Raw genomic sequence first — 25,047 nt, 5'->3', positions numbered from 1 at the left:
CCAAGACTTTTAGTTAAATTTGACTTTGATCATGATATTTGTTTTTATTTGTAAAACACTGAAAAAGAGGGAAATGTAGTAATTGAAGAGAATTAAAGGCACAAGGAAAAGGAACTCTAATTAACATTTACTACAGTATACTTTCCCACACCCTTTGATTTTGTAAACCATCCTAGCTTTCAAGATATCCATAAACAACTTTATACCTTGCCTTTGGCTGATATCTCTCTCTTTCTGAGAATCTCATCAGTTCCTTCCAACCATAATTTACGTGGTCTTCCCCTGCCTCTCAATTTTTGGGTGTATTAAACAGTCCATATTATTGGCCAAGTTCCATTCAGATGTCATGCAATAATAGGTTTCCAATGGGTACTTCTTCCATTCATTATTTCTAGGAAGGTGATATTACCTAAAATATACAAGAGCCTCTGAGTTTTACAAAGGCAGCTTTGCTCTGTATTACTATATGGCCTTATGAAATAGCCAGGACAGATTCATGAAGGCTGGATGAATTTCATTATAAAGACCAACCTTGCCAAAAAGAACAGACAAATCTAGCTAAAAACAGATTAAAAGCCAAAGTTTCTTATAAAATCTCTCCCTCTCTCTCTCTGTAAAATACTAAGCAGAAGGAGATAGAGGAAGTAAAAAGCAGTGCTTTTAATTGAATGTATCAAGCTGTGTTTAATCATATTGATCTATCCTGTCTTTCTGGATGAAGGTAAATATTTCAATTCATTAGTTTCCTTATATAATAGGAGAAAATGATGTTTCATTAAAGCTCTGTATTTATTTTACTATAATGCAGAGTGTTCTCCAGAGTGCTGAAACCCACTCAAATAAAGTTGTCAAACCTAAAGAAGCATGCAAAGAAAAAGAAAAAAAATTTCTTCCAAAGATGCCATTAACCCACTAAAATAGGCTGCTTATTTAAATTAGGGAATGCACTATCATCACTAAAACTCACGGTTTAAAGAGATATTTACCATGTGTAAAAATAAGAGCTGGGGATGTCTGGAAAAAAATACGTCAGACATACATTTATCTATTTGACAAGCCTCCGTCCAACATGGGTAGGACAACCTAAGACTACTGGCCTACTTTGTAGAGCCATTGTAACTATTACAATTATGACTAAATCACTGATAGGGCATTTAAGCCCTGCCTCTCCTCCAAGAACACAAGGTGATCCACCTGGGTGTTCCCTCTGCATTTTGTCATCATAACAATATTGAGTCTAACTTAGAAGGTTAGACTGAGGCACAATGAACTTCATTTCATAGCTGAGTGAGGGTGTGAATAATGGTAATAGAAATAGAGGAGGAGGAGGAAGAGGACAAGCTTCCAGGTAGGGTTGGACCTCATTGGTACTTGTTTGGCAGACCAACAGGAATCCCAGTAGTGTAGGCTAGAGTATGAAGAGGAAAAAAAATCCCAGAAAAATACAATGGCAAATCCTAATTGCTGCCAGGAAAACTGCATGGACATGTCAATGTAGCCACCAGGAGTTGAGGACTCAACTCAACATGGTATTCTTATTAGGAACGTGTCAACGTACAGATGAAATCTTGAAGAATTCATAACAAAAGAACAAGGACCTGAATCTAGATCAGAGCCAATAATTTTAGCCCAAGACCCTTTCTTTACTGGCCACAATGGTTCTGGTTCTCCATAGTGTCTATGAATTATTCCAAGGGGTAATTTCAGCTTGGTGTTAGATATGCACCACACGCCATCAGTGTTCCCGTCTTTCTTCTTAATACTATTTGACATGATGCTTTCATTAACTTGCCTATAAAAAGATCAGACTCCTTTCTTCTCCTCCCAGCCCCCCCCGCCCCCATCTGCCACTGAACAGGATCAATAGCGCTCTCTTATAAAGAGATGAAAAACAAGCATGTTCCCCTCAGCCTACAGAGTTTCCGGCCTCGCCGCAATTTTCTTCCAGCACGAACTGTCACTCAGATTTGATGTAGTGCATGATATATTTATTACAGACAATGTTGTGCCTCCACAATGGCAAGATCATGTATTTTCAACAGCTCCGAATGGCAGCTCACATAGAGAAGCAATAGATATTTATTAAGCCCGCATTCCAATGCAATGGGGCATCCCGATCAACAGTGCTTTTGCAGCTGAGGGGCAATATTTGAAGCAGCATCCAGGTAATAAACCTTGCTTTCTTTTTTTTGCTTGCTGATTATTATGTTTTATTTACAGAAAAGACTGCATGCCAGCTTTTGCCTGTTTAGTGCCTTCTGAGCATGCTGGGTTGTAACTCCCACACCCTCTGTGCTCATGCTGGATGGGAGTTAAGGGAGCTGTAATCCAGGACTCCTGGAGGTCTAGGATTGGCAAAGGCTGTTAAAGCAATAACTCTGGAATTTCTTCTCTAATTTAATGGACAGAGACATGAATCTGGCACATGGAACACTTCTGCTTATAGAACTCCACATGCAGGAAGGTAAAGATAGCAACTCTGTTGAGTTGGGATCAACTCTTGATGACTTCATGGATTTTTTGGCAATAGTATGGAAGTGGTTTGTGAGTGCCCTCCTTTCTAGTCCAACTCACAGCCCTGAGATTTCCACTGGTCTCTCATCCAACTCCTCACCAAATCTGACCCTGCTGAGCTTCTCAAGATCAGCTAGGTACTGTCAGCTAATGGGACCATGCGGGAAGACCCAGATTCAGATCTTTCACCCAGCCATGAATCTCCCAGTCTAACCTAATTCATCAAATAGCTGGGGGTTTACACTAAATTAAGCCAGAGGTGGGCATATCAAAGCCTTAGGACCATAGGTGGTTGCTGAATCCATTTTTATGACCCACCAGGAATCTCAGGGATAAAGGTTAGACTGGGGAGTCAAGACGTATTTTGGAAGAATCCACCCAGAGTTGTTGAGAGTTGGGTGGCATACAAGTTTAATAAAGTATTATGATTGATCACACAGCCAGCCAGATGTTTAGACTGGATTTGGCATTTTTGTCCATCTACTGAGTCCTTTCCAAGGACCTGGGATAGGCAGATATTGTTGTTGAATAATACTAAAGGTATTGCCACAGGATGTAAGCTGTTCCACATAAAGCTGCCTTTTGCAACTGACTCATGGTGATTTTGTCAGTGCTGATGGTATTCAAGTGATGCTCCACATGTTTTGGAATTGCACTCAAGGCATCTATTACTATTGGGACTATCTTTGCTTCTTTTGTCACAGTTCTCCTCCTCCTCCTCCTCTTCCTTCCTATTATTATTATTATTATTATTATTATTATTTGGGAGAAGGCAATCACAAACCACTTCCATACTGTTGCCAAGAAATCCATGAAGTCACCAGGAGTCAAACTCAACTCAAATCCTGATACCAGAATAACTGAACATTTCTGGCACTGTTTCCCACCACAGAAAAAGACGTAAACTGAAGTATAACATTAAACAAGACTTATCATAACTTGGAAAAACAAAGAATAATCTTCAAACTCCCCTAAACCAGGAAAAGTCTTGGCTCCAAGCAGATGCAGGACGGGTCCTATTTCATAGCTTTGTAATCCACATCCCACCTATTAAGGTGCAGCCACTGGACACCCAAAAGGTGGCTACCATTAAGCTCTAACTTGGTTTTGTTCTTAACTTAGCCCAATGTGTGAACCAGACATTGTGGCTTACCCAACAATCCTGGCTTAATATTATATATCTAGGGGAAATGAAAAAGGATGGGGCTGAATTATGTAGCCTACCTGGAGAAAGGTTGGGCTTCACATGAAATAACAAATTGAAAGTATGTTGACCGGTAAAATGAAATAGCATGCAAGAAGAGATATTCTACATACTCCCCATTCACTTTCACCTCTTATCTAGCTCAGTATATTAGGAAGGGACAAGCAATACAATTTCAAGTTTCTTTGTTTATAGTTGGCATAGCTAACATCTTCCATTCTCATCTGGTTGCAAACATGTCCCTGAGAAGATGAAAAGCCAACTGAGATTTACCAAGGTCTTATTTGTCACAACTTGGGAGACACAATGTGGCTGGAGCAAAAAAGGCAAAGACAATTAAAAAGCCCCAAAGAAGAACAGCTAAGTTGGCCTATCCAATAAATGAAGTCTGTCAAGTTCAGCCTAGTCTCCTTCACTGCTATCTCTTCAAAGAAGCACAATGAATTCAACCTTACGCAGGGAAAATCCCACATTTGTTCATGGATCTACACTCTACACTCTTCTCATGAACCAGCTGCAATCCATCTGGGGTGCGCTAGGAACAAGCCAAAAAAAAAAATCTGGCTTAACATCTCACAGATGTTGTCCATATTTCTGCACTCAAGAGAGCTGGAGAGCACATTCAGGCACCACTTCCTCCCAGCTCCCCTTTCACATCATAAAGTGGTGATACTGGAGTGAAAGCAAACTAGCTGAGCATGCAACTGACTTTCTGCCTTCAATTGGTCTGAGTAGGTCCCTGGTCCTCTAGCACAGGACAACCTCCATCAGTGAGAGATAATGCCACCATAATGATAGAGCTTAGAAGCTGGGGCCAGTGAGAATGAAGCAGAAGAAAGGCATGATGGTGTCAGAATAAACTTAGGATAATATGGTAGAACTCAAAACTGGCTGGAATCCAGCCCATCATTAAATTTATTGATTTCTATTGATTTTACTTGGTTTCAAGAATGTTTAGCAACTCATTGGATTGTTGCGGTAACTGCTCAATCTCCTTTTCTTCCCCAGTGACAGCATATATACAATTTTCATCCTCTGTTGCTTTTTGGTGACATTCAGAAAATAATAGTGCACCCTGGGAATTGCCTCATCCTTCTCAACACACTGCTCATTTAATAACTTATGTTTTCTGTTTTTGCAATGCTTTGCTAATGTATGTGCTGTTTCAAAAACCAGATTTCTAAATAGATGTCTCTTTTCGGGAGCAATTATAAACTGGGATGCAGTAGATTTTTTAGGTAATGAGGTGGTAGATTCTGCTCCCTTGGCATTATTAAAGCCAAAAAAGCAAAGTTCTATAACTTATATGTGATGGAAACTCCCTTAGGTAGGAAGTGAAGCTGCTATATGGCACCAGTAAAAATCAGGTACCTTGATATTATTTATTCATTCTAGTGGTGATGTTATAAAGCAGTCTGAGCTTTCATAGCTGTGTGACAAGGGATTTCAGAGGTTTATAGTAGGACCACTGGCAACTTAATTGAAGCATGACAGAATCACTAAACAGGAAGCATTTCTTATCTCTTACTCCATGTTCATGGATGAATTCTCAAACTATGAGTTGCAACTCCCTGGGGATCACAAGTAACTTATGGGGAGGATTGCAATTTTGTTGAAAGCTGATCAGACTTGCAGGCAAAATAGGAGTGCTGTCAAAACTCACTCCAGCTTTGTGTAAGCAAAGCAGTATGAGAAGCCTAGAGCAACTTTTGAGAGATGGCTAAGCCCATGGGCCCAGCCATCTGTCAAAACCACCTGCCAATCACATTAGTTCCATTTGATATTATTTACTTATTTAGTTATTCTTCATTTTTGTATGAGGGTAGTCAAATTCATTTAGAGTGTTACAGTATCACAAAGTATGAGAACCTCTGGATCAGTTTAAATTAGAATAAAATAAATGGAAAGCACTTGTAGCATCTTAATTCCTAAAATTAAAAAAAAACAAACCCAAACTAAGGGATCTAAGGATACCACTGAACATTGCCTAAGCTGGGTGCATCCTCAAGGGACAGAGTTGGTCTCTAGCCTATTGGTACATTGTTGAAAACTGGTATCCCCCAAGTGTGTCAAGCTCTGTTGGAAGTGCTGAAGTAGTGTTTATGGAGAAGATAGCTGGTATTGTATGATAGTGAAAAAGTTGAGCTATTAATTTTGCTATGAACTTTCTAAGTGGTCTTAGGGAAGGGACACAAGAATGCTAACTTTTCTTAAGAGGGTTGCTGTAAGACAGATATGCCCAATTTGCTACATAGGGACCACATGCTTCCTGCATCTGTTGGATAAAGACTCTCCCACTCTGTCACTTGCGAAGCAGTCCAGACAAGAAGCACACCCAAAGTACTGCCTTTGACTTTATTGTAAGGTTACATTAACAGAATCTTGCAGGTCTGAAAGTACATCTCCCCCCTGTCACCTTTACAGCCCAAGAAACTAGGGAGGGTCCCTTCTGAGACAATTGCCATTCACCCATTGCTTCTGCGGGCTCAATTGCCTCTTATCTGATGGTTGCCTAGTCTGCAGCTCTTCCTCCTGTCTCCCAAGGTCATTCTCATAGACCACCACACATTCAGATTTATTTATTATTTTCCTGGGCTTACATGCCACTCCAATCATAAACAACTGTGAGCAGCATCCATACCTGAATGGAGTAGCTGTTGTTCGTCTTAGTATTTGTCCTTCTTGGCTGCAAGGTCTGCTTGTTTTTGCATGGTGCTCACTTGGTTCACACAGCAATGCTATCAATGCATGATGTGACAAGGGGTTTTGTTTATCAGCTGGCCTGTCACAAACAGCCTATGACAGATTGGCCCAAGATGGCCCAGTGGGTTTCCTCCCAAAGAAGGACTAGAATTTGGGTCTCCCCATTCCTAGTCCAGTATCTTAACCACTACATCACGCTGGCTCTCCACATGCCTGAATGTAGTAATAGGATCAGATTAATATGCAAAAAGATACAACAAAATACTCCAGGTATCCCCGAACAATCAATCCAATGCACTCCATCTTGCAGGAGGGATCAACAACAACTATGTCACACCCTGAAGGCTTACTGAAAAAGCCAAGTCTTCACTGCTTTTTGAAAACCCAAGAGAGTTAGGTTCCATCGCCCACCTACAATAGTCCCACACACCCTCTCATTGCCTCATTCTGCCACCTCTTTGTATACAAGACATGTGTATTTACATATATGGGTATAATGGTTGATTCACAGAGTGATAAAGATTCAGGAGCCCATTAAATGCCAGCTGCAAGTTTCTCCATGATCAATGATGAGTGAAGTGACATAACTCCTTGCTGGATGATAGGAAGGCCATCAGAAAGAGAATCAAAACATCTCCACCCTACGGTACACACAGGGTAGTCTTGGCTCTAAATGGGAAATAGTGAAGTTGTTAGGTAAGGTAAAGGTTTCCCTTGACATTAAGTCCAGTCGTGTCCGACTCTAGGGGGCGGTGCTCATCTCCGTTTCAAAGCCGAAGAGCCGGCATTTGTCCGTAGACACTTCCTCCGTGGTCATGTGGCTGGCATGACTAGACAGAACACCGTTACCTGCCCGCCGAAGCGGTACCTATTAATCTACTCACATTGGCATGTTTTCGAACTGCTAGGTTGGCAGGAGCTGGGACTGGCAACAGGAGCTCACCCCATCACACGGATTCGAACCGCCGACCTTCCGATTGGCAAGCTCAGCAGCTCAGCGGTTTAACCCGCAGCACCACCACGTCCCTTGCTATTCAATAAGTTAATGTCAAATGCTTTCTAATTCCCCAGCCCCCCAATTGTTCTGAGGCAGGCACAAATAAATAAGTGCACTTATAAATGCACTTATAAATACATAAATATCGATGAATTATTATGAGTCCTCAAATATTAAAAGCAAAGCCAACCCCCACTATAGTTGTAATAAATACTCTTTCAATCACTGAAAAACCTGAATATACCGCAGCTAGATAGTCCAGGGGTCTGGAGAAGCCACAGTGGTATCAGGCAAGTGATTACATCATTGCACAAATGACACACATTACATCATTCGCATCACTCACAGGTGATGCATGTGGTCTAACTTGCCCTCCCTGGTGGCTGCCAATGAAATATATATTCATGGAAATTTGTAAAATGCTTCATGTAGAATCAAAAATAAATGGAATAATTCCCTTCTCATCTTCTTCCTTTCTAACGATCTATTTAAATTGAAAGAAAAAAAGAAGCAGCATGGAATTAAAATTGGGTCCCCCCTCCCTCACAAAACAACAGCCATCCAAAGCAGCTATATACAGATCAGATGCTAATCTTGGATCTTCTCCAGCAGTAACAACCATTTCTAATTAAAGCTGTCCTATTTGCATTTACATTGTACTGGCTTAATCACAGAAGATGGTTCTCAGCTGGAATCTTTTCAAATTAGGGAAACAAAAGGATGCAGTGAGAGATCCATCTTGGATTCATCTTGCCACCAGGTGGTGCTTTCTTGTTAAGAACTGTGGATTAAATAGGAAGGAAGATTCTTGATAGTTTGCTTATGAGCTATGAACGACACCCAGACATGCTTGAGTGAGACCTGAATTTCACTTGATAGCCACAAGAGGCCCCTTAGGACACGCTTCTCCAACCTGATGCCTCCAGATGTTTGGGACTATAAGTCCCAACATTCCTAGCTACCTGGTAGTGACTTCTGTTTTTAAGATGCATCTTGAAAAATACTTCCTTAACAATGTAAGAATTATCATTACCAATCACATCCTGATGCACTGTGAAAACACTCTCCCAATACCCATGCAGGGTTGCTGGTACTGACTTACAAGTTACAAAAATATTCCTTGTCAGCGACTGGTGTGATCCAAGTCGACAGTTTACCAATTCCAGAGAAGAGCTGACATCACAGTAACAGGAAAGCGTAAGTACACAAAATAAATGAAATAGCTGTAATAATTACAAGAGTTACAAAATGAACAGTAATATAACCTCCAATAATGTCTATTTCCCATAAGAAGCATAAGAGAAAGTGAAGAGGTCCTTCCCAAAAGCCGTTTTCTTATAATTTCCTGTTACTCTTAGGGCCCTTCTATGCCACTATTGTTTTTACTTTCTGGTCCTTCAAAAAGTACTTTGAAATCAAGCCATGATTCTTTTTCCTTCAGCCAAACTCAAAATACAATACAATAACCGCCCAGAGTCCCCCTTTGGGGGGAGATGGACGGTGATAGAAATGTGAAATACAAATAAAATACAATGTACGCCATGAGCCAATCAATGCTCTCCATCCAGCTGACCAATAATTGAGTGCCCAAAATGTTTTATCAGTCAGTGTCTTCTTCCCCAAACTACCACAGGTCTGAGAATACGTTAATGTAACCTTACAATAAAGTAGAATTAGCTCATCTGGTCATGCTTCCTGTCTGGTCTACCTGGGAAGGCTGACATCAGTCTTGCAAGTCTGAAAGTACCAATCTCCCACTGTCTCCTTTACAGTCTGAGAAGTTAGGGAGGGTCCCTTCTAAGCCTCTTTCTCTGCCCATTATGCAGCTGTGGGCTATGCTGCCTCTTATCTGACCATTCCCTAGGCAGCATCTCTTTGCCCCGTTTCCCAAGGTCTTTCCCACATACCATTACAATCATAGAGAAGTATGTCATGCAAATACAACTATTATTTATTTATTTATTTATTTATCAAATTTGTCACCACCCATCTCCTCCAATTGGAGGGACTCTGGGCAGTTTACAATATAGAATAAATATAAAATAAAAATTCCAATAAATATATGATAAAACTCTAATAAAATCCCATTAAAACTAAAACGATTTAACTACCCCAGCTCATAAAATCATAATGCACTGGATCTCTCTAAATTTCTTCTGACATTAATGAGCACACATTGGTATACTTGATAACAGAAATTGCTGCAGTTTCCCCATATGGTAAGATGTATCACTTATCAGGAAAGTGATGGCGTCCATCCAATATGGCCACTGGATTCTGCTGAGTAGGAAGGATCTAGGAGGACTTTCTATCTTCAGCAGAAGTTTGAGCCTGCATGTATTTCTGAACCTGCCCCTTGAGTCAACCTCTTAATTCCAGTTACCCTTCAGTTTGGATTCCTGCTTGCTTGTTTCTATCATTCTCTTAAATGCCAAAATAGATATTTCTATGCAGCTGAACTATACAATGATTTGGAGGGTACGATGCAGAAGCAAAGAGCCCCTGCAGCCATGAGACATACCAGGTCATTACAAAACCCATAAAACCAAGGGACAACTTGTTTCATGAAGAAGGAAGCCATACCTACGAGGAACTCAAGAAGAAAACCAAATATTTCTGGCCTACTAATTTCAGGTAGTATTAAAATTAGATTTGGGATATCTTGTCAATTATATAATCTCCTCTGCTTCACTACAGGCATCTGACTATGTTATTTTGAAGCTGGGCAGGTGAAGGAGAAAAAGGAAAAAATGGAATCCCACCACTAGGTGGCATGTAATATTCAAAAATATTTTCTCAGAGATAATGAGAATGTCAGAATACAATATCGCCTATGAAACCATGGTGATGGGGAGATTAATTCTGTCAAACTCGAGAAAGAAGAAAATTCTCTGCAAAAACCCAGGATCTAAGAATCCAGGGCATCTCAACTGTGTGTCAGAAAGCTTGCGCTCTAATTCTGGATAAGCCATTTACTTCAAAGTAGCTCAACTGGAATAAATAACTCCAGGATGGTATGTAAGGACGCCTATTCCATGCAAAATCCCATAATGCAGATTAGTTGCCTCTTAATGTTTTCAGCCACCCCCCATGCTCATACTCAAGACAACGAAAAGATAGATTTGCTTCCACTTTTCACTCATGTTTATGAACCAAACAGGGTTTCTACTTGCATTACCGATTGCAAATACTGAGTCAGGAAGTGGCAAATGAGATTCATTAATTCAGATCACACAACGGATGTTATCCATACAGAGTTAGACTGAAATGCGGCACATCTTTTCTCTATATTTGGGCCAGTATCATCCTCATTATTTCAAGTTGGTTATGCTTAACAGAAGAAGTCCTCTTGGGATACACAACATGAATTGATCTTCATCGCTGACCAGTTCCATAAACAGTCGCTTCCCTATGGCTAAGGAAGAAGACATGAACTGTTCCATGCCTTCATTACTAATGGCAAATCTGCAACCTGTTCAGTCTGGAAGGACTTTGCAAAAGGTTACATGCCTCCCTTTATTCACATCATGGATAACCATCATAGACGAGGTTTAGGAACCCTTGTGAAACAAATGAAGATGGCAATAAGTTCACTGAAAAGTGAAAAGGGGCCATCGAACACTAAGGCAGATTGCGCTGGCTTTCACTGATTCGAGCCTTAAGCTGCCATAAACCTAATGAGAAGCATATATTCAGAGATGACTGGACTTCTTACAGCTTGAACGGTATTTAAATATCCAGCGAGAACAGATTGCCACTGAAACATTACTTAAAATTCTCTGAGCAAGGGACGCATGTTCCTACAGGGAACAATGGGTAAGAATTTATTCCTCCAAACTTGATAATACAGCCTATGTGAGGAATGACAGTCCTGATCTATTTCTGCTATCAGCATAACCTTATCAGGGGTCTAGGCGCCTATTTACCAATTTGTTTAAAAGACTGAGACACTGTCACTGAACTGAATGATTCTTGGGTCGATTATAACCACCCCCGGGGGAAGAAGATTTGGCTTGCCATGGGAAAGAAGACCTCAAGGCTGTCCTCCCCTTCTGCTTTTAAATAAGGTCATCTACTTATCCCAATGAAGCTGCTTGAAGCTACATCAGCTGGAGCAGGTACAGATAGTAGTGGGTAGAGGTGGGAACTACAGAACAAGTTCTTCTTTGCTGCCCCTTTTATGGAGACATTCGAACCCGGTTCATCCTACCTCTGATTAGTAGATATCCTAGTCGCTCAGACTCAGCCAAGGTCCAGATGCTGCTCATAGACAAACTGTCTTTTGTTACAGCTCACATGGCTAGATTCTGGGCAGCAGCCCAGAAGATCCACCGGACCCTGATGGGCCAGTTTCCCACTAGCCAAACACATTCTATGTAACTGTAATTCATTTAAATTGTAGATATTACCACTTCTTTGTAATTTTAGATGTTATTCTACTTACATAATTCTAGTGTCTATTTTATAATTTTAGTATAGGCTGCACTCTGATCCTCGCTCATAGATGGTAGTTAGGTTGTTTTAGAAATGTATTTGAACTTTGTCTTAAATTTTATTTTGTAATTATCTATTAAGATAGATTTATATACATTTACTGAGCACTCTGCTTGAGGAAGCCTCAGCAGGAGTGAAGCATCAAACCAAGGATGGTCCAGTGGCACCAGGCCTTTAAAGAGATTTAATGACAGACATGGCATGCAAGGTCCAGGAGGATTCCAGCAAGGGCAGCTTAAGAAGATATCTTGTGTGGCTTTAGTGGGGTGGTGGGTGAGGCCACCAAAACAACCCCACAGCAGGCCATACATCTGCCAACATGGAAGAGACCTATTGAAGAAAATATCTGTAGCTCAGGGTTGAACTGTGGAGTCCCTGGTGCTCTCTGAGCCTTGTTGTTTTCTTGCAGACGTTTCATTGCCAAACTAGGCAACATTTTCAGTGCGAACAGGGAGTGAGACTTGCTTATGTTTATATATCATGGTTTGTCCTACTTGTGTTGTTGGGGGTGTTGTTCTCTCCTTGGGAGGTCCTTGATTGAAAGAGACCTTGATTGGAAGAGACCTACTGAAGGGGCCCCACCAGCCAATAATCCCCAGAAGAAGTCCAGGGGCAGAGAATAGCCATATCTGAGCAGGCTACTAATCAAAACCATGATATCCAACCTCTTCTCTGAGATATTGCAAAACTGCAAGCAAAGAAAATGTGAGACATCAGTGCTGTAAGCATTAAAAAGCCACAGAAAAGTAATTGCTTGCTGATCTCTGTTGGTTATTCCCTAGGTTCCGTATCATCTTTGGAGCAAAAATAACTCAGCGACGGTGCTTGGGGCACCAGCTGACGCTAAGATCAGCCCAATGACTCTCTTGCTACCAACCCTGTTTTTTCCACAAGATATTTAAATGATGGATAAATGCTCATGTGACCTTAAGTGGCAGGATATTTTCAGCAATGTCTCTGGGCACAAAGACAACAGCCAAAGAGCCCATCCGTCAACCTTTAAAGCCTGTTTCTAGCCCGTTTTCGCTGTGACACTCCATGGAAGTGAAAATTGGACTTTGAAGAAGCAGGCTAGAAAGAGTATTGATGCTTTTGAAGTTTGATGTTGGAGATGACCCCCGTAACCAATGGATCACAAGAACAAATCAACCCAGAGCTCTCACTCAAGGCACAAATGACCAGGCTCAAATACCATACTTTGGACAAATAAGTCCTAGCTCTGAGAAATCTATAATGCTGGGAAAGCTTGAAGGAAAGAGAAAAGGACTACCAGCAGCAAGGACTCAGTTACAGGAGTGATGGGTGCACTTCTGGAAAACTTGAGGGGCCAGGCTGGGGATAGATCATCTGGGGAAAAAGTCTACCTACATCCTACCTATGTTGCTAGGAGCTGACCCAGACTTGATGGCACATCACCAGTGAATCAAGCTTTACTCCAAACATGCAGAGAAGAAAAAAAAATCTAGAACTGATCAGGTGTTTTTGTTTCATTTATTATTTATTTTATTTTTATCCCGCCTTTATTATTTTTATAAATAACTCAAGGCGGTGAACATACCTAAGACTCCTTCCTCCTCCTCTTTTCCCCACAACAACAACCCTGTGAGGTGGGTTGGGCTGAGAGAGAGGGACTGGCCCAAAGTCACCCACCAGCTTTCATGCCTAGGGCGGGGCTAGAACTCTCCTACCACGCCTGATTGGCTCTTGGGCTGAGAGAGAGGGACTGGCCCAAAGTCACCCACCAGCTTTCATGCCTAGGGCGGGACTAGAACTCTCCTACCACGCCTGATTGGCTCTTGGGCTGAGAGAGGGGGACTGGCCCAAAGTCACCCACCAGCTTTCATGCCTAGGGCGGGACTAGAACTCTCCTACCACGCCTGATTGGCTCCTGGGCTGAGAGAGCGGGACTGGCCCAAGGTCACCCAGCCAGCTTTCATGCCTAAGGCGGAACTAGAACTCGCAGCCTCCTGGTTTATAGCCCATTGCCTTAACCACTAGACCAGACTGGCTCTCTTTTATATTTTTGGTGTCTCCTGTGCTGCAGTTAACTGCAGGAAAAATTCAAAGGGCACTCCTGTCATAGCACACAATAGATTGATTCTACAAATGGAATGCTAATACTTATTTTAGCTTCAGAAATCATGTTTAATCTAGCCTTTCATGTTACAACTAACCTGATTGTCAGCCTATAACCTCCCAGCTAAATTCACTAAGTAGATTATGCTGTTACATCAGTGCTGATTGATTTGAATATATTTTTGCTCTTCCATATCATCGTGAGTCAACTTCAGTGTAATACCTTGAAGAAAAGTTTTACCCGATGGCAGATTGATGAAGGATGCAAGGAAATACATCTTGAATGCCAATGAATGTAGGCATTTTAAATAGAACGTTCTCCTGGATTTATAAAATAAATGGCACACATTTCTTCTCTCTCTTTCTCTCTCTGTATATGTGACAAAGGAACTTCCTGCTTCAAGAAAGGGAGGGTCCAATTCCCTTCAACCACTCAGTAATATTAGACAATTTGAACCAATTAATCCTTTATCACTTGAAACATGCAAAATTACTCTCTGACTTTTCTGATACAAAGATTGTCCTTTTTCTTTATTTCTACTCTACTCAGATCAAGAGGCTGGCTGCCTGGTTAATGGTGAGAAACAGATGAGGAATAAATACCAGTGTATGTTCAAAGTGGGTGGGAACTCCATTTTTCTTTGATTCTAATACTAAGTGAAACCCTAAAGGCTAGGACCAGCTATAAACTATCCATAACCGAAGAGGGCACCACAGTCACCTTGTCCCCAAGGTCAATTCATAGGGACTAACTGATCACACACCAAGGAGAAGGTATAAAACAGGATTCTGGTCTGTTAGTTCAGACTTCTGAAGTAAGTTACTTCAGAAGGCCAGTTACTCAGATCTTTTATGAAACCAGGCTGCTAGTGTTTTCAGCAGCCCTTACCTGAATGCTGAATGCTGTACCTAAAGACATCTTCGGTACCAAAATGATGGTAGAGACCAAAATCCAATTCCAGGTGGATTTTGGAACAGTAGAAGGTAAAGCTAGTAATGTGATCTTGCTAACCTACACAGACTCATCATCGTGATGATGTATTATTATACTTTTTTCTCCTTACACTTCTGCCTAAATACTCAAGTCCTCTGTCAGGTTATGAAATGACCAAAAAAAGTAAAGGACGGAAAGACAATGAAAATTATAAAATGCAATTAATCAATAGTGGCACATCACATTGTCACACATGAAAGGCATGCCTGTCTAGGCAAATGGCCTGCATTTTTTGTGCAGTAAATCTGCTTAAATTGGCACTCACCCCTTTTTATTAAATGTAAAGATGTCCTTGAGTTGAACTCAACTCAATGTATCTCCTGGACAGAACGCAGCAGTTCTCTTGGCAGGAAAAGAGAAGTGGTTTGCTATGCCTTCTTTGAGGATGGTTTTCAACATCCAGGTCTAGTCCAGAATCCTAATGGTCTACCAGCCAGTACTAAACAAACTCAACTAGTTAGTAGTGTCATCCATGTGAATTTTGTCCAAATGTGTGAAGTTTCAAACTGCACTGAATTCAGGAACAACGAATCCCTCCCTTTTCGAGCAGAAGCTAGTTACGGAGCTTGCAAACTGAGAAACCTCAAAAGGCTATTTGCTTCCCATCTTTTCTGCTTTACTGAATGATCTTCCCTCCCCCTGAGAACTCAGCCAATGAAGTGTGAGCAAGCCAGCCGGAGTTGGCTATTGAAGGTCAGAGAAAAGGAATGAATATCATAATATCATAAGCTAAGTAAGGGTGTGCAGGTGTATGTCTCTGCATTTCTAAAACAAGTATGTCTTATTTTGAGGCTATCCAACCAGTGAAGCTGGCCTTGCAGAAGCTTATGAGTCTAGATGAGGGATGCTACTTATTTGTCTCAGCAATGAAGTTGCCTGTTCACTCTCTTATTGCACTGTGTTATGAGGACAATCAGCTTGTACCTCACTGCGCAAGGGAAGTTCCTTCATGTTTCTGAAACAACCACTTGATATGGCCTCTCCTCTTGAGCTGTGAAGACAGTCCCTCCAGCAGGAAGGAGGGAGTCTGAAAGCATGGTCTGGGTGTTTTGACAACATGCCACGTTTTTCCATTTATTCATATTGTCCCCACCCCTTCCAAAGAATGCTGAAAGAAGCTTTACAATCTGGCTATGCAAAGCAACATTTGATTGAAGGACGAAAGGGGAGGCCATGTAGCTGGAAGGACGACGTAGCTGGAAGAATGACTTGGCATTGCATTATAACTCTATAAGCAGATATGAAAGGGCCATCTGCCGTATTTGATCCAGAATGGCCTTTCTGCAAACACAAGGGCTCCTCTGCTGACAGCGCAGTCATCGCTTAACAACTGTGTCTGTGCAAACGCATCCTGGCATTCCAAAAAGAAGAAAACAATGGCTAGCTCAAAGTTGTGCGCGAGGGCATGTCTTAATTAAAATTGCTCACAGCTGAAACAGAAATGGACATATTGTCTAAATTGCAATAATGCAGAAAGGGGCACCAACCTTTTCCCAGGTGTTTAGATATTTTGGAGTGAAAGCCTAAAGCCCATAGAAGACTACTGCTCACCGTATTAGACTGGTAGAGAGGTTAAGACTGTTGGATTGAAAGTGGGGAGACCCAGATTCTGCTTCCTACTCAACCGTGGGGCTCACTGGATGACTTCGGGTCAGTCACAGTCTCTCAACCATCTCTCTATTATGATATGTTATACACACCTTGAGCTCTTTAGAGGCAAAGCAAGATAAAAATGCAATAACCAATAGATAGAAACAGCAGCTGGCGAGGTCAAACTGAGAATCACAAACTATAAAACCTATAGCAGCTGGATCATTCTGAGACACCCAGAGTTGTGTTTTAAAATGGGCAGCCATACAAATCAAATATGTAAATAAATAAAGTAGGAAAGTAGTAATAAATTCATCATCAACATCAACATCTAGTTCAATGCTGGGAAGAGGAAAAGCATTTCAGAGATCCTTTGGCCAAGTCACCCCAATAACCTGACTGTAATAGGGGACTGTGGATTTTAAATTCTGTTGTTGGGGCTACCATCTGCTGATTTAGGCAGCAAAATATCTTGGGCCAGCCCTGCAGGAATCAACGTTAGGTCTTCATGGAAAGAGTGAAGCAGCATGGTGCTTCCATTGTATAATGGGGACAGAAGGGAGAGCAGGTTTTGCCGATGACCTATTTCAGGCGATTTCAAACTTTTCAGGCCGCAGAACCTATCAGTTGAAAAAAAAACTCCCAGAAGCCTGATCAAGAGGGAAAGCTCTAATGATAGAAAATTGGTTCTGTTTAAGTCAACTTTTTTTTCTTTTCTTGCCCCTAGTCTCCCACACAACCCCATCAAGTTCTCATGGAACTCTAGGAATTCTGCAGAACACGGTTTAATCTATTTCTTTTGGACCATGACGTACCTACTGGTTGCCTGAGATTTTCTTTTCGAAGAAAGCTGCAATTGTCCTACTACAGCAAATTATTCCTTGTGCAGTTCACAGTCAGGACCACTTTAACACGCACCATATAAACTATAGTCATCCATAGATCCTAAGCGTTTGTGTTTGCTTTGTGAATTCAACTGAAGCCATAACAGGAAGCCTTGGTGGGTTCTAGTTCAGCCTTTCCTAGATTGTTGCTTTCCAGATAGAGTTGGATTCAGCAAATTAGACATTAGGAAGAATGTCTTGACAGTAAGAGCAGTCAGCTAGTGGCATAAATTATTGCATGGAGTGGTTTCTTCCCCTTCATCAGAGGTTTTCAGACAGAGGCTGGATAGTCATCTATCAGGGATGCTGTAGTGAATCCTACACCGTGCTGGGGGTTGGATTTGATGACCTCTTACGCCAGGTCCCTTCCAACTCTATGGTTCTATGATCCCTGGAAGGTGTGGTCAGTACAGACAGTCAAAGGAAACACTGAAGAAACACTCTACACTTTTTAAAAGTAGATTCTGTAAGTCCAAATGAAGCATGATAGGATCCAACGAAAAGAAAAGCTCATAAGGAAGAAATGTTTCGTATCACTGGTTTTCAGTACGAATCGCCACGAAGAATAGACACACCATTTGGTTTGTCATTCTTAGGGAGAAATCAACATTCGGACGTTCTTGGGGTTGTCAGAAGATTGAGTTTGTCTCTACAGGTAGTCCTCACCAGCAGCTGTTGGGACTGGCAACTCCACTGCTAAGCAACGAAGTTGTAAAGTGAAATGTCACCTTACTGTGCCAACTTACGACGTCAGTTCCACTGAGGTCGTGAAGCAAATCACCGTTCATTGTTAACCGCAATGCCATGTGATTTGCAACTTCCTGCTGGCTTCTCTATTGACTTTGCTTGTTGGAAGCCAGCTGTGAAGGTCGCAAATGGTGACCACATGACGCCGCGGCTGTCGTAAATGTATGCTGATTGCCAAGCACCTGAACTGTGATCATGTGACCGCAGGGACACTGCAATGGCCGCAACTTTGAGGACCTGTCATAAATCTCCTTTTTTCTGCGCTGCCATAATTTTGAACGGTTGCTGAACCAACAGTTGGTAAGCGAGGACTACCTGTATTAATATTTGTTCTTGGACATGTACCTTCATGGGAGGGAGGGAGAAAGAAAATGTAAATGCTTGGAGAGAAAACTCAATGAGGAAAAGCTGAGGAATTGAACATATTTCACAGAAAGAAGATGATTTAGAGGTGTTATGAATAACTGCCACACTGAAGATGGATCAAAGTTGTTTTCTGTCATTTCAGGCTCAAATTACAAAAAGATTTTGACTAAAAATTAGTCATGATGGTACAGACTGTCTGGAAATAAAAGAGAGGGCCTCAGAAGGACGTTGTCATGTTCGCCGTTTCAATGTGCTTGGTACATCGTAACGTTTCACATGTCATTAACCTGATACGTGTTTCATCTTTGAAGGAAGGACAGTTCATGCTGGGAGAATGCTTATCTTTTGGCTGTGGGCTCGGAATGTATTTGGGTTATCTCATGTGTTCAAGGTTGCTTTCCCAGGCTAGAAGGGATGACGGTTACCAGCACCTGGGATGGGTGGTGGTGATGCTGCTGGTAGGGAGGCAGGGTTACGTTTGCAGCAAGGGTTTTTAGTTTGTATTTGGCGCGCTTTCTGTCATTCTCAGCTTTCTCTGTATTTGTCTCGTTTCCTAATAAATCAGATTTCATTTAGCAACTTCTTGTGAGTCTGAGTATTTGGACTAGGCAACCATTACAGACGTAGACTCTCATCCATTAAATGTTTTTATGCAGAATTTGAATCAGAGCTGCTCTCATAGAAAGTTGGTCCAGAACCCCTTCCTATTGCACATTATTCTATGTAATTTCTAGCATTGTGAAATAAGTCCTCCCAGAAATATTAAGAGGTTGGCCACGCTTTTCAATTCTCATCTTACCTTCATACAGCCAGTCACTGAGTCCGTTGAAAATAACTTTGTCTTTTCCAGTGGAGACCACGCGGATGGCTTGCTTCCCCATATGGGCACAGTAGTAGATGTTGTTTTCAAATATAAATATCTACGCATAAATGCAGAAAGAACAACAATTAACCCAGAAGGTTCAACAGCGAGCAATGCTATAGTCATTGGAGCACTAACAGGCATATGGCCTTTGATATCTCCTCTTTGTAAACTGAAAACAACTTGTATAATTGAGGTTAATTTTCAATATGATGGATAACTGTGACGGAGAAAGTTGCTCCTTGGTTAATCTGACTTGAGCATCCCTCTTTAGAAGAGGATAATTCGTATATTTCACAGAGGAGAGTTTTAGGTGGGGGGTTTATAATTAAAACTCTACTTTAGGGAGAATACTGTTAGGATTAGGACCTAAGTGTTGCATGTGAACAAGGCCATCCCTGATTAACACTTCAGAGCCTTCAGTGTAATAAAAAAGATTAGGTAATAACTGATGGAAAAAGTACTGGGGAGAAATCATATTTTACAAGTATACCTGCTATTCATACAAACATTCCTAAGTTTGGTGCCCAGCATTTCTAGTATTTATTGACTAAAATTAATTATTAATTAGCCAGTGATTGATACTTGTTGTTTGCAACTCCTACTGGCTAAAAAAGATAGTAAGAATAATATGCTGTCCTTCTGCTTAGAGGCTACTTATTACACATCGATTTAGGAGAAGTTAGTGGTCCACCGGAAGCTATAGCTAATCTTTTCACCCAGAGACCACTTCATCAGAAACTATATACATCAATAATTGAATATGATTTTTGCTATCTACCAAACCATGAACGGTAAATAAATGATCACATGTACACAACCGGTGGCTACTGAGTGATGAAGTGCAACCCTCAACTTGAAGACTGCATACCTTTGATATAGATAAATGTTATACGTGATTTATATAGCCCAAGTAAGAAGGAGATAGGACCCAACACAACAAAAAAAATATTTGGCGGTTAATTTAGGTAAAGGTAAAGGTTTCCCTTGACGTAAAGTCCAGTCGAGTCCGACTCTAGGGGGCGGTGCTCATCTCCGTTTCAAAGCCGAAGAGCCGGCGTTTGTCCAAAGACACTTCCGGGTCATGTGGCCAGCATGACTCACGGAACGCCGTTACCTTCCCGCCGAAGCGGTACCTATTGATCTACTCACATTGGCATGTTTTCGAACTGCTAGGTGAGCAGGAGCTGGGACGAGCCACGGGAGCTCACCCCGCCGCGCGGTCTCGAACCGCCGACCTTCCGATCGGCAGCTCAGCGGTTTAACCCGCAGCGCCACCGCGTCCCTTGGCGGTTAATTTAGTATGCAGTAAATCAGAACTCATTCATAGGCCTACAGTTCCATCCTCAGGTTTTACAAAACGCCTAGAATCAACAGCTTCCATCAGTTCCTTAGACTTTTCTATCCTTTACTACAGATCATTTGCGTTCCTTGCTCAGCTTTAAAATGTATCTGGGATTCGTTTAATCTGGATGAGTTCGGAGATGGAACAGGCACGTCTTCATCAGAGCACTGTGATTTGAAAGCACACTTCATGTATTGATTTATTACAAAAATACCTATGCCTCTCCATTCCAGCAGGACTCCGAGCAAGTTTGTTATTTATCTTTATGTGTTTCTTAGGGCTTTGCGGATGCATCTACGCTATCCTGCAAAAGGGTATTGCTTGGCAGAGAAGGAATATCTGCCCTGTTGAGGCATTGATGAAATTCAGTCAGTCGCTTTGATTAGGTAAGCATAGTGTCTCCCGAGGGGCAGAAACCAGTCTTAAATGGTGAAGCAAAAGAGGCAGGTTGCCGTGCTTTGCAGAGTCGCAGTGAAACCTCCACCAATGCAAAGAGAGATTCTGAAGCCCTATTGTTTATAACCTTGGGTAAATAATTGAGGATTAGAGGTAAGACATCGAAGGATGTTTAAAATAAAGTGATAGCACTGCCGTAATACTATGGAGCAGTTCTCTGCGTCCTGCTTATACAAAAAGGCAGCCGCGGGAAGCGCAATTGGCTTTCTCTTCAGGTTTCACAAATTACAACAGTGAAAATAATGCTCGGAGGTTTCAACCAGAGAAAAGCTGGAATGGATACCAAAGGGCAGAGATTCCAGTTTAATTTCCATAGCTGCTCTAGTGGGTTTATCCTAGGCTAAAAAATAAAGTAAGGCTTCAAACAAAATGCAGCGGTGCGAACCTCAATCTCTTTGCAGAGTTACGTTTTTTAAAAAGAGCTTCATCTAGCAAATAGACAAGACGTTATGTTCAAAGAAAATGCCCCCTGCTTTCAAACCCCTTTTTATTATGTGAAGCATTGAAACTAGCATAAAGCAGAATGGAATTCAATCAAGGAGCCAGCGTGATGCATCTGCTGTGACAGAAATGGACTAATTGAGAGAACAAAATCTCTGCCAATTCTGTGGAAGCTTGAAAGGAAATTGGAGGTCCCTACGTGTCGTTCGTCTGATTCTCTGTGCCTAGAGTGTTATGCCTGAACTCGAGGATCCCAATTTTATTGTTGAGACACAAAGCCACTCATCACTGCTCATCCGACTTTGCGGAATGGCTGTGAGAAAGAAAACAAAGCACCAGATAAATTGCCCTGCACAGATGTAGCTCTGCCTAGGGAGTCATCACCATTGATAATATTGGTGTGATGACTGGGTTTTAGAGCTGTCACTCAAAGCATGGGAATGCAGGGTACCTCTGCCCAGTTTATACTCTGGAAGTAAAGGGGACTAAGGGGAGAGACACTGGGGAGATGAGGGTAGAAGGACAGAAGAGTTCGGAGTCCTGGGAAACCTCCAACTGTCTTGCAGGTTATGGATATTTGTTTTGTACCAGGAAAGGAAAGGATTGATGGCCTACAGCAACCTTTCTCCACTGGGGTTCCACAAGAGCCTAGGGCAGTGTTTCTCAACCTTGAGAACTTTAAGATGGGTGGACTTCAACTCCCAGAATTCCCCAGTCAGCTGACTGAGGAATTCTGGGAGTTGAAGTCCACCCATCTTAAAGTTCTCAAGGTTGAGAAACACTGCCTTAGAGCTCCACGAGAAGTCACTCGGAATACCATGAAAAATCATGATAAAAAAATAAATCAATCACTTTTTGAACTTCACACACCACACAATGCTAGCGCTCGCCACGGGGGGGATTTTTATGCACTGTGATTCAGTTGCCAGCTTACAGCTTTGCTGTAGCTGTAAATGCTGTGAAACGTGGGTTGTGTAGGTTAGAAGTGAATTGCACTGTGAAATAAGGAGAGATCTTCAGGGCCTGAGCTTCACTCTTTCAGCTATTTCAGGCAACTCTTTCACTCTGTCCACTTAACGACCGCGACCAGGAGTGCTGGGATTGCAGTCGTTGAGCAAAGTAGTCACGTGGGCATCTCACTTAACGACAAATTCACTCAACGACCAAGATTCTGGTCCCGATTTTGGTTGATAATTGAGGACTACCTGTACAGTGTTATTCTTATCACTGGAACTTCTTAGCTGGGATAACTAAATGCTTATGGACAAAGTACTCCTGTGCCACTGAAAGTCACATTTTGAAGATACATGGACATTCAGAGACCACTTCTTTCTTTCCTGAGCTCCCCTGAATCTTTTTGGCCAAAACATAACTCTCTGGCTCTGCTTATTTTTTTCTAATCAATATTATTCATTATCTGGTGATGTAATGCTAAGGTATGTATACAAATCAAGGCTTTCCTTCTAAAGTGTATTGTTTCCTTCTTTAACTTAAAGCTTTGTTGGTGTCTCTCAGCTAAAATGCCCCCTTGGCATAACGCATAATGTTCATGCATCGTTTTCCCCCAAGACACTTATATTTGTGAATTCTCTGAGCACATATGTAGAGGGGGAAAATGGTTAGGTACACAAATGTTCTATATAATAGGATACCAACAACAACAACATATGTGCACTTAAAATAAGGTTATGATTGAACAACAAACAAGTCCAATTTTCTTATAATAGTGGCCATATGTTATTTTAAAAGGCTATTTTTCATGTCTGGCTCTCCATCTGGAAATACGAAAATCAAGTTAGCACCATTATCAGTGGTAGATATTTCAGAATGAGCTCTTTGCAAATAAATGTTACATCCATAGCAGTGATTTCTTTTCTGGGTGAAATACCCAACAACATATTAAGGAAATGGATGCAGCTTCTGCCTCTTTGTGAATTGGTTTAAGATAGAGTTCTCTTTCTGGCGCACCCCTCTCAGAACTGAGATATGAAAATCAGTAACATACTGGTATGTAGTAAAGTCCCCAAAATGTCACTTCTTCTGGTGGAGAAATACCATATCAGAATGCTATTTTTCATCAGAAACATTCAATATTGATGCAATGATTAATAAGAAAGAAAGCTAGACTAGAAACTAGCTTGACTAGAAACATACAGGGATTACTTCCCCCAACAGCTTCGTATAGATATTAAATACACAGAGTCCTCACTTAACTACTGCCCTGTTTAGCGACCATTCAAAATTACAACAGCACTGAAAAAGTAACTTCACAACCAGTCCTCGCACTTAAACTGTCACAGTGTCCCTGCAATCACGTGATTGACATCTGGGCACTTTGCAACCGGTGGGCATTTACGACCTTCACAGTGTCCCATGGTCACATGATCACCATTTGTGTGCTTTGCAACTGGCTTGCGACAAGCAGAGCCAATGGAGACTCTGCTGGCTTGGCAGTGAAATCGCAAGTTGTGTTCATGTGATATCTTGCTTAGTGACCCACAGTGACTCACTTAACAACTGTGGTGGAAGTGAGGTCATAAGTCCATTGCAGTCACGTGATGGCTTGCTTAACAATTGCATCACTTAGCGACACAAGTTGCTGGTCCCAATTGTGGTCGTTAAGGAAGGACTACCTGTAGAAGGGGAAACAGCATCCTACAATGGAGCAACAACTGAAGTACCGTCACCAACTGTAACAGTCTGCTAAGATAGTAGAACCACTGCAGGGGAGCATGACCAATCTGCAACCTCCATAGACAACCCAAGAGGGCACTATGTTTTGTCAGAAAGCAGTTATTAGATAGCCAAATTAATGCCATTTTAGAAGGGAAGTTAGTGCTTCACCATTATACAGAAGCAAGCGTGTCACCTAATGTAGATAAGAAAGGAATGCAAGGACAATATTATGCTCATAGCCACAGAGATAAGATGTGCCAATTAGAAAGTGAGAAATTGGGCTATTCCTTATTAGGAAAGTAAAACTTAAAAATTCTAGAACCAGACATGTGTTTTTAGGTCAGTTTACACCTGACTTAAAAATGGTTTTGCGCCCCTTGAAAGGGGCCAGCTGCAATCAATGCTAAATGCTTGAGCCTTGTGTGCTAAATAAAACAACTGAACTATGAATTACTCTGAATTACAGCCTAGCCTGGCCTTCTGACCTGAGCAAGGAATGAACTACAGGGAAGAAAATCTTCTAACAGCTTAGTGGCATCAAAAGCCAACCAGAGATCTAACAAGACCAGGATAGGCTTACCATCCCTGTCCAAGTCACCCCAAAGATCATCTACCAGAGTGTCCACTGTCATCTCAGACCTGTAGCTAGGCCTGAGTCCTGGCTAATATGAGTCCAGATAATCCATTTCTCTAGAGTG

General features: G+C 41.6%; 1 protein-coding gene across 2 annotated transcripts in view; it reads right to left on the bottom strand.

Moving 5' to 3' along the window:
* Positions 1-25,047, bottom strand: part of DPP6 (dipeptidyl peptidase like 6) — a 446,699-nt gene that overhangs the window by 50,927 nt on the left and 370,725 nt on the right. For both annotated transcript variants that reach the window (XM_063303370.1, XM_063303369.1), the window contains exon 8: positions 19,369-19,489. In XM_063303370.1, the coding sequence (XP_063159440.1) occupies positions 19,369-19,489 (121 nt within the window). The remainder of the gene's footprint in view (positions 1-19,368; positions 19,490-25,047) is intronic.

The sequence above is a fragment of the Candoia aspera genome, chromosome 4, assembly GCF_035149785.1.
Source record: "Candoia aspera isolate rCanAsp1 chromosome 4, rCanAsp1.hap2, whole genome shotgun sequence".
NCBI classification, from domain to species: domain Eukaryota; kingdom Metazoa; phylum Chordata; class Lepidosauria; order Squamata; family Boidae; genus Candoia; species Candoia aspera.
Note: the sequence above shows the minus strand (reverse complement) of the source record. Positions and strands in the feature narration are given on the sequence as shown.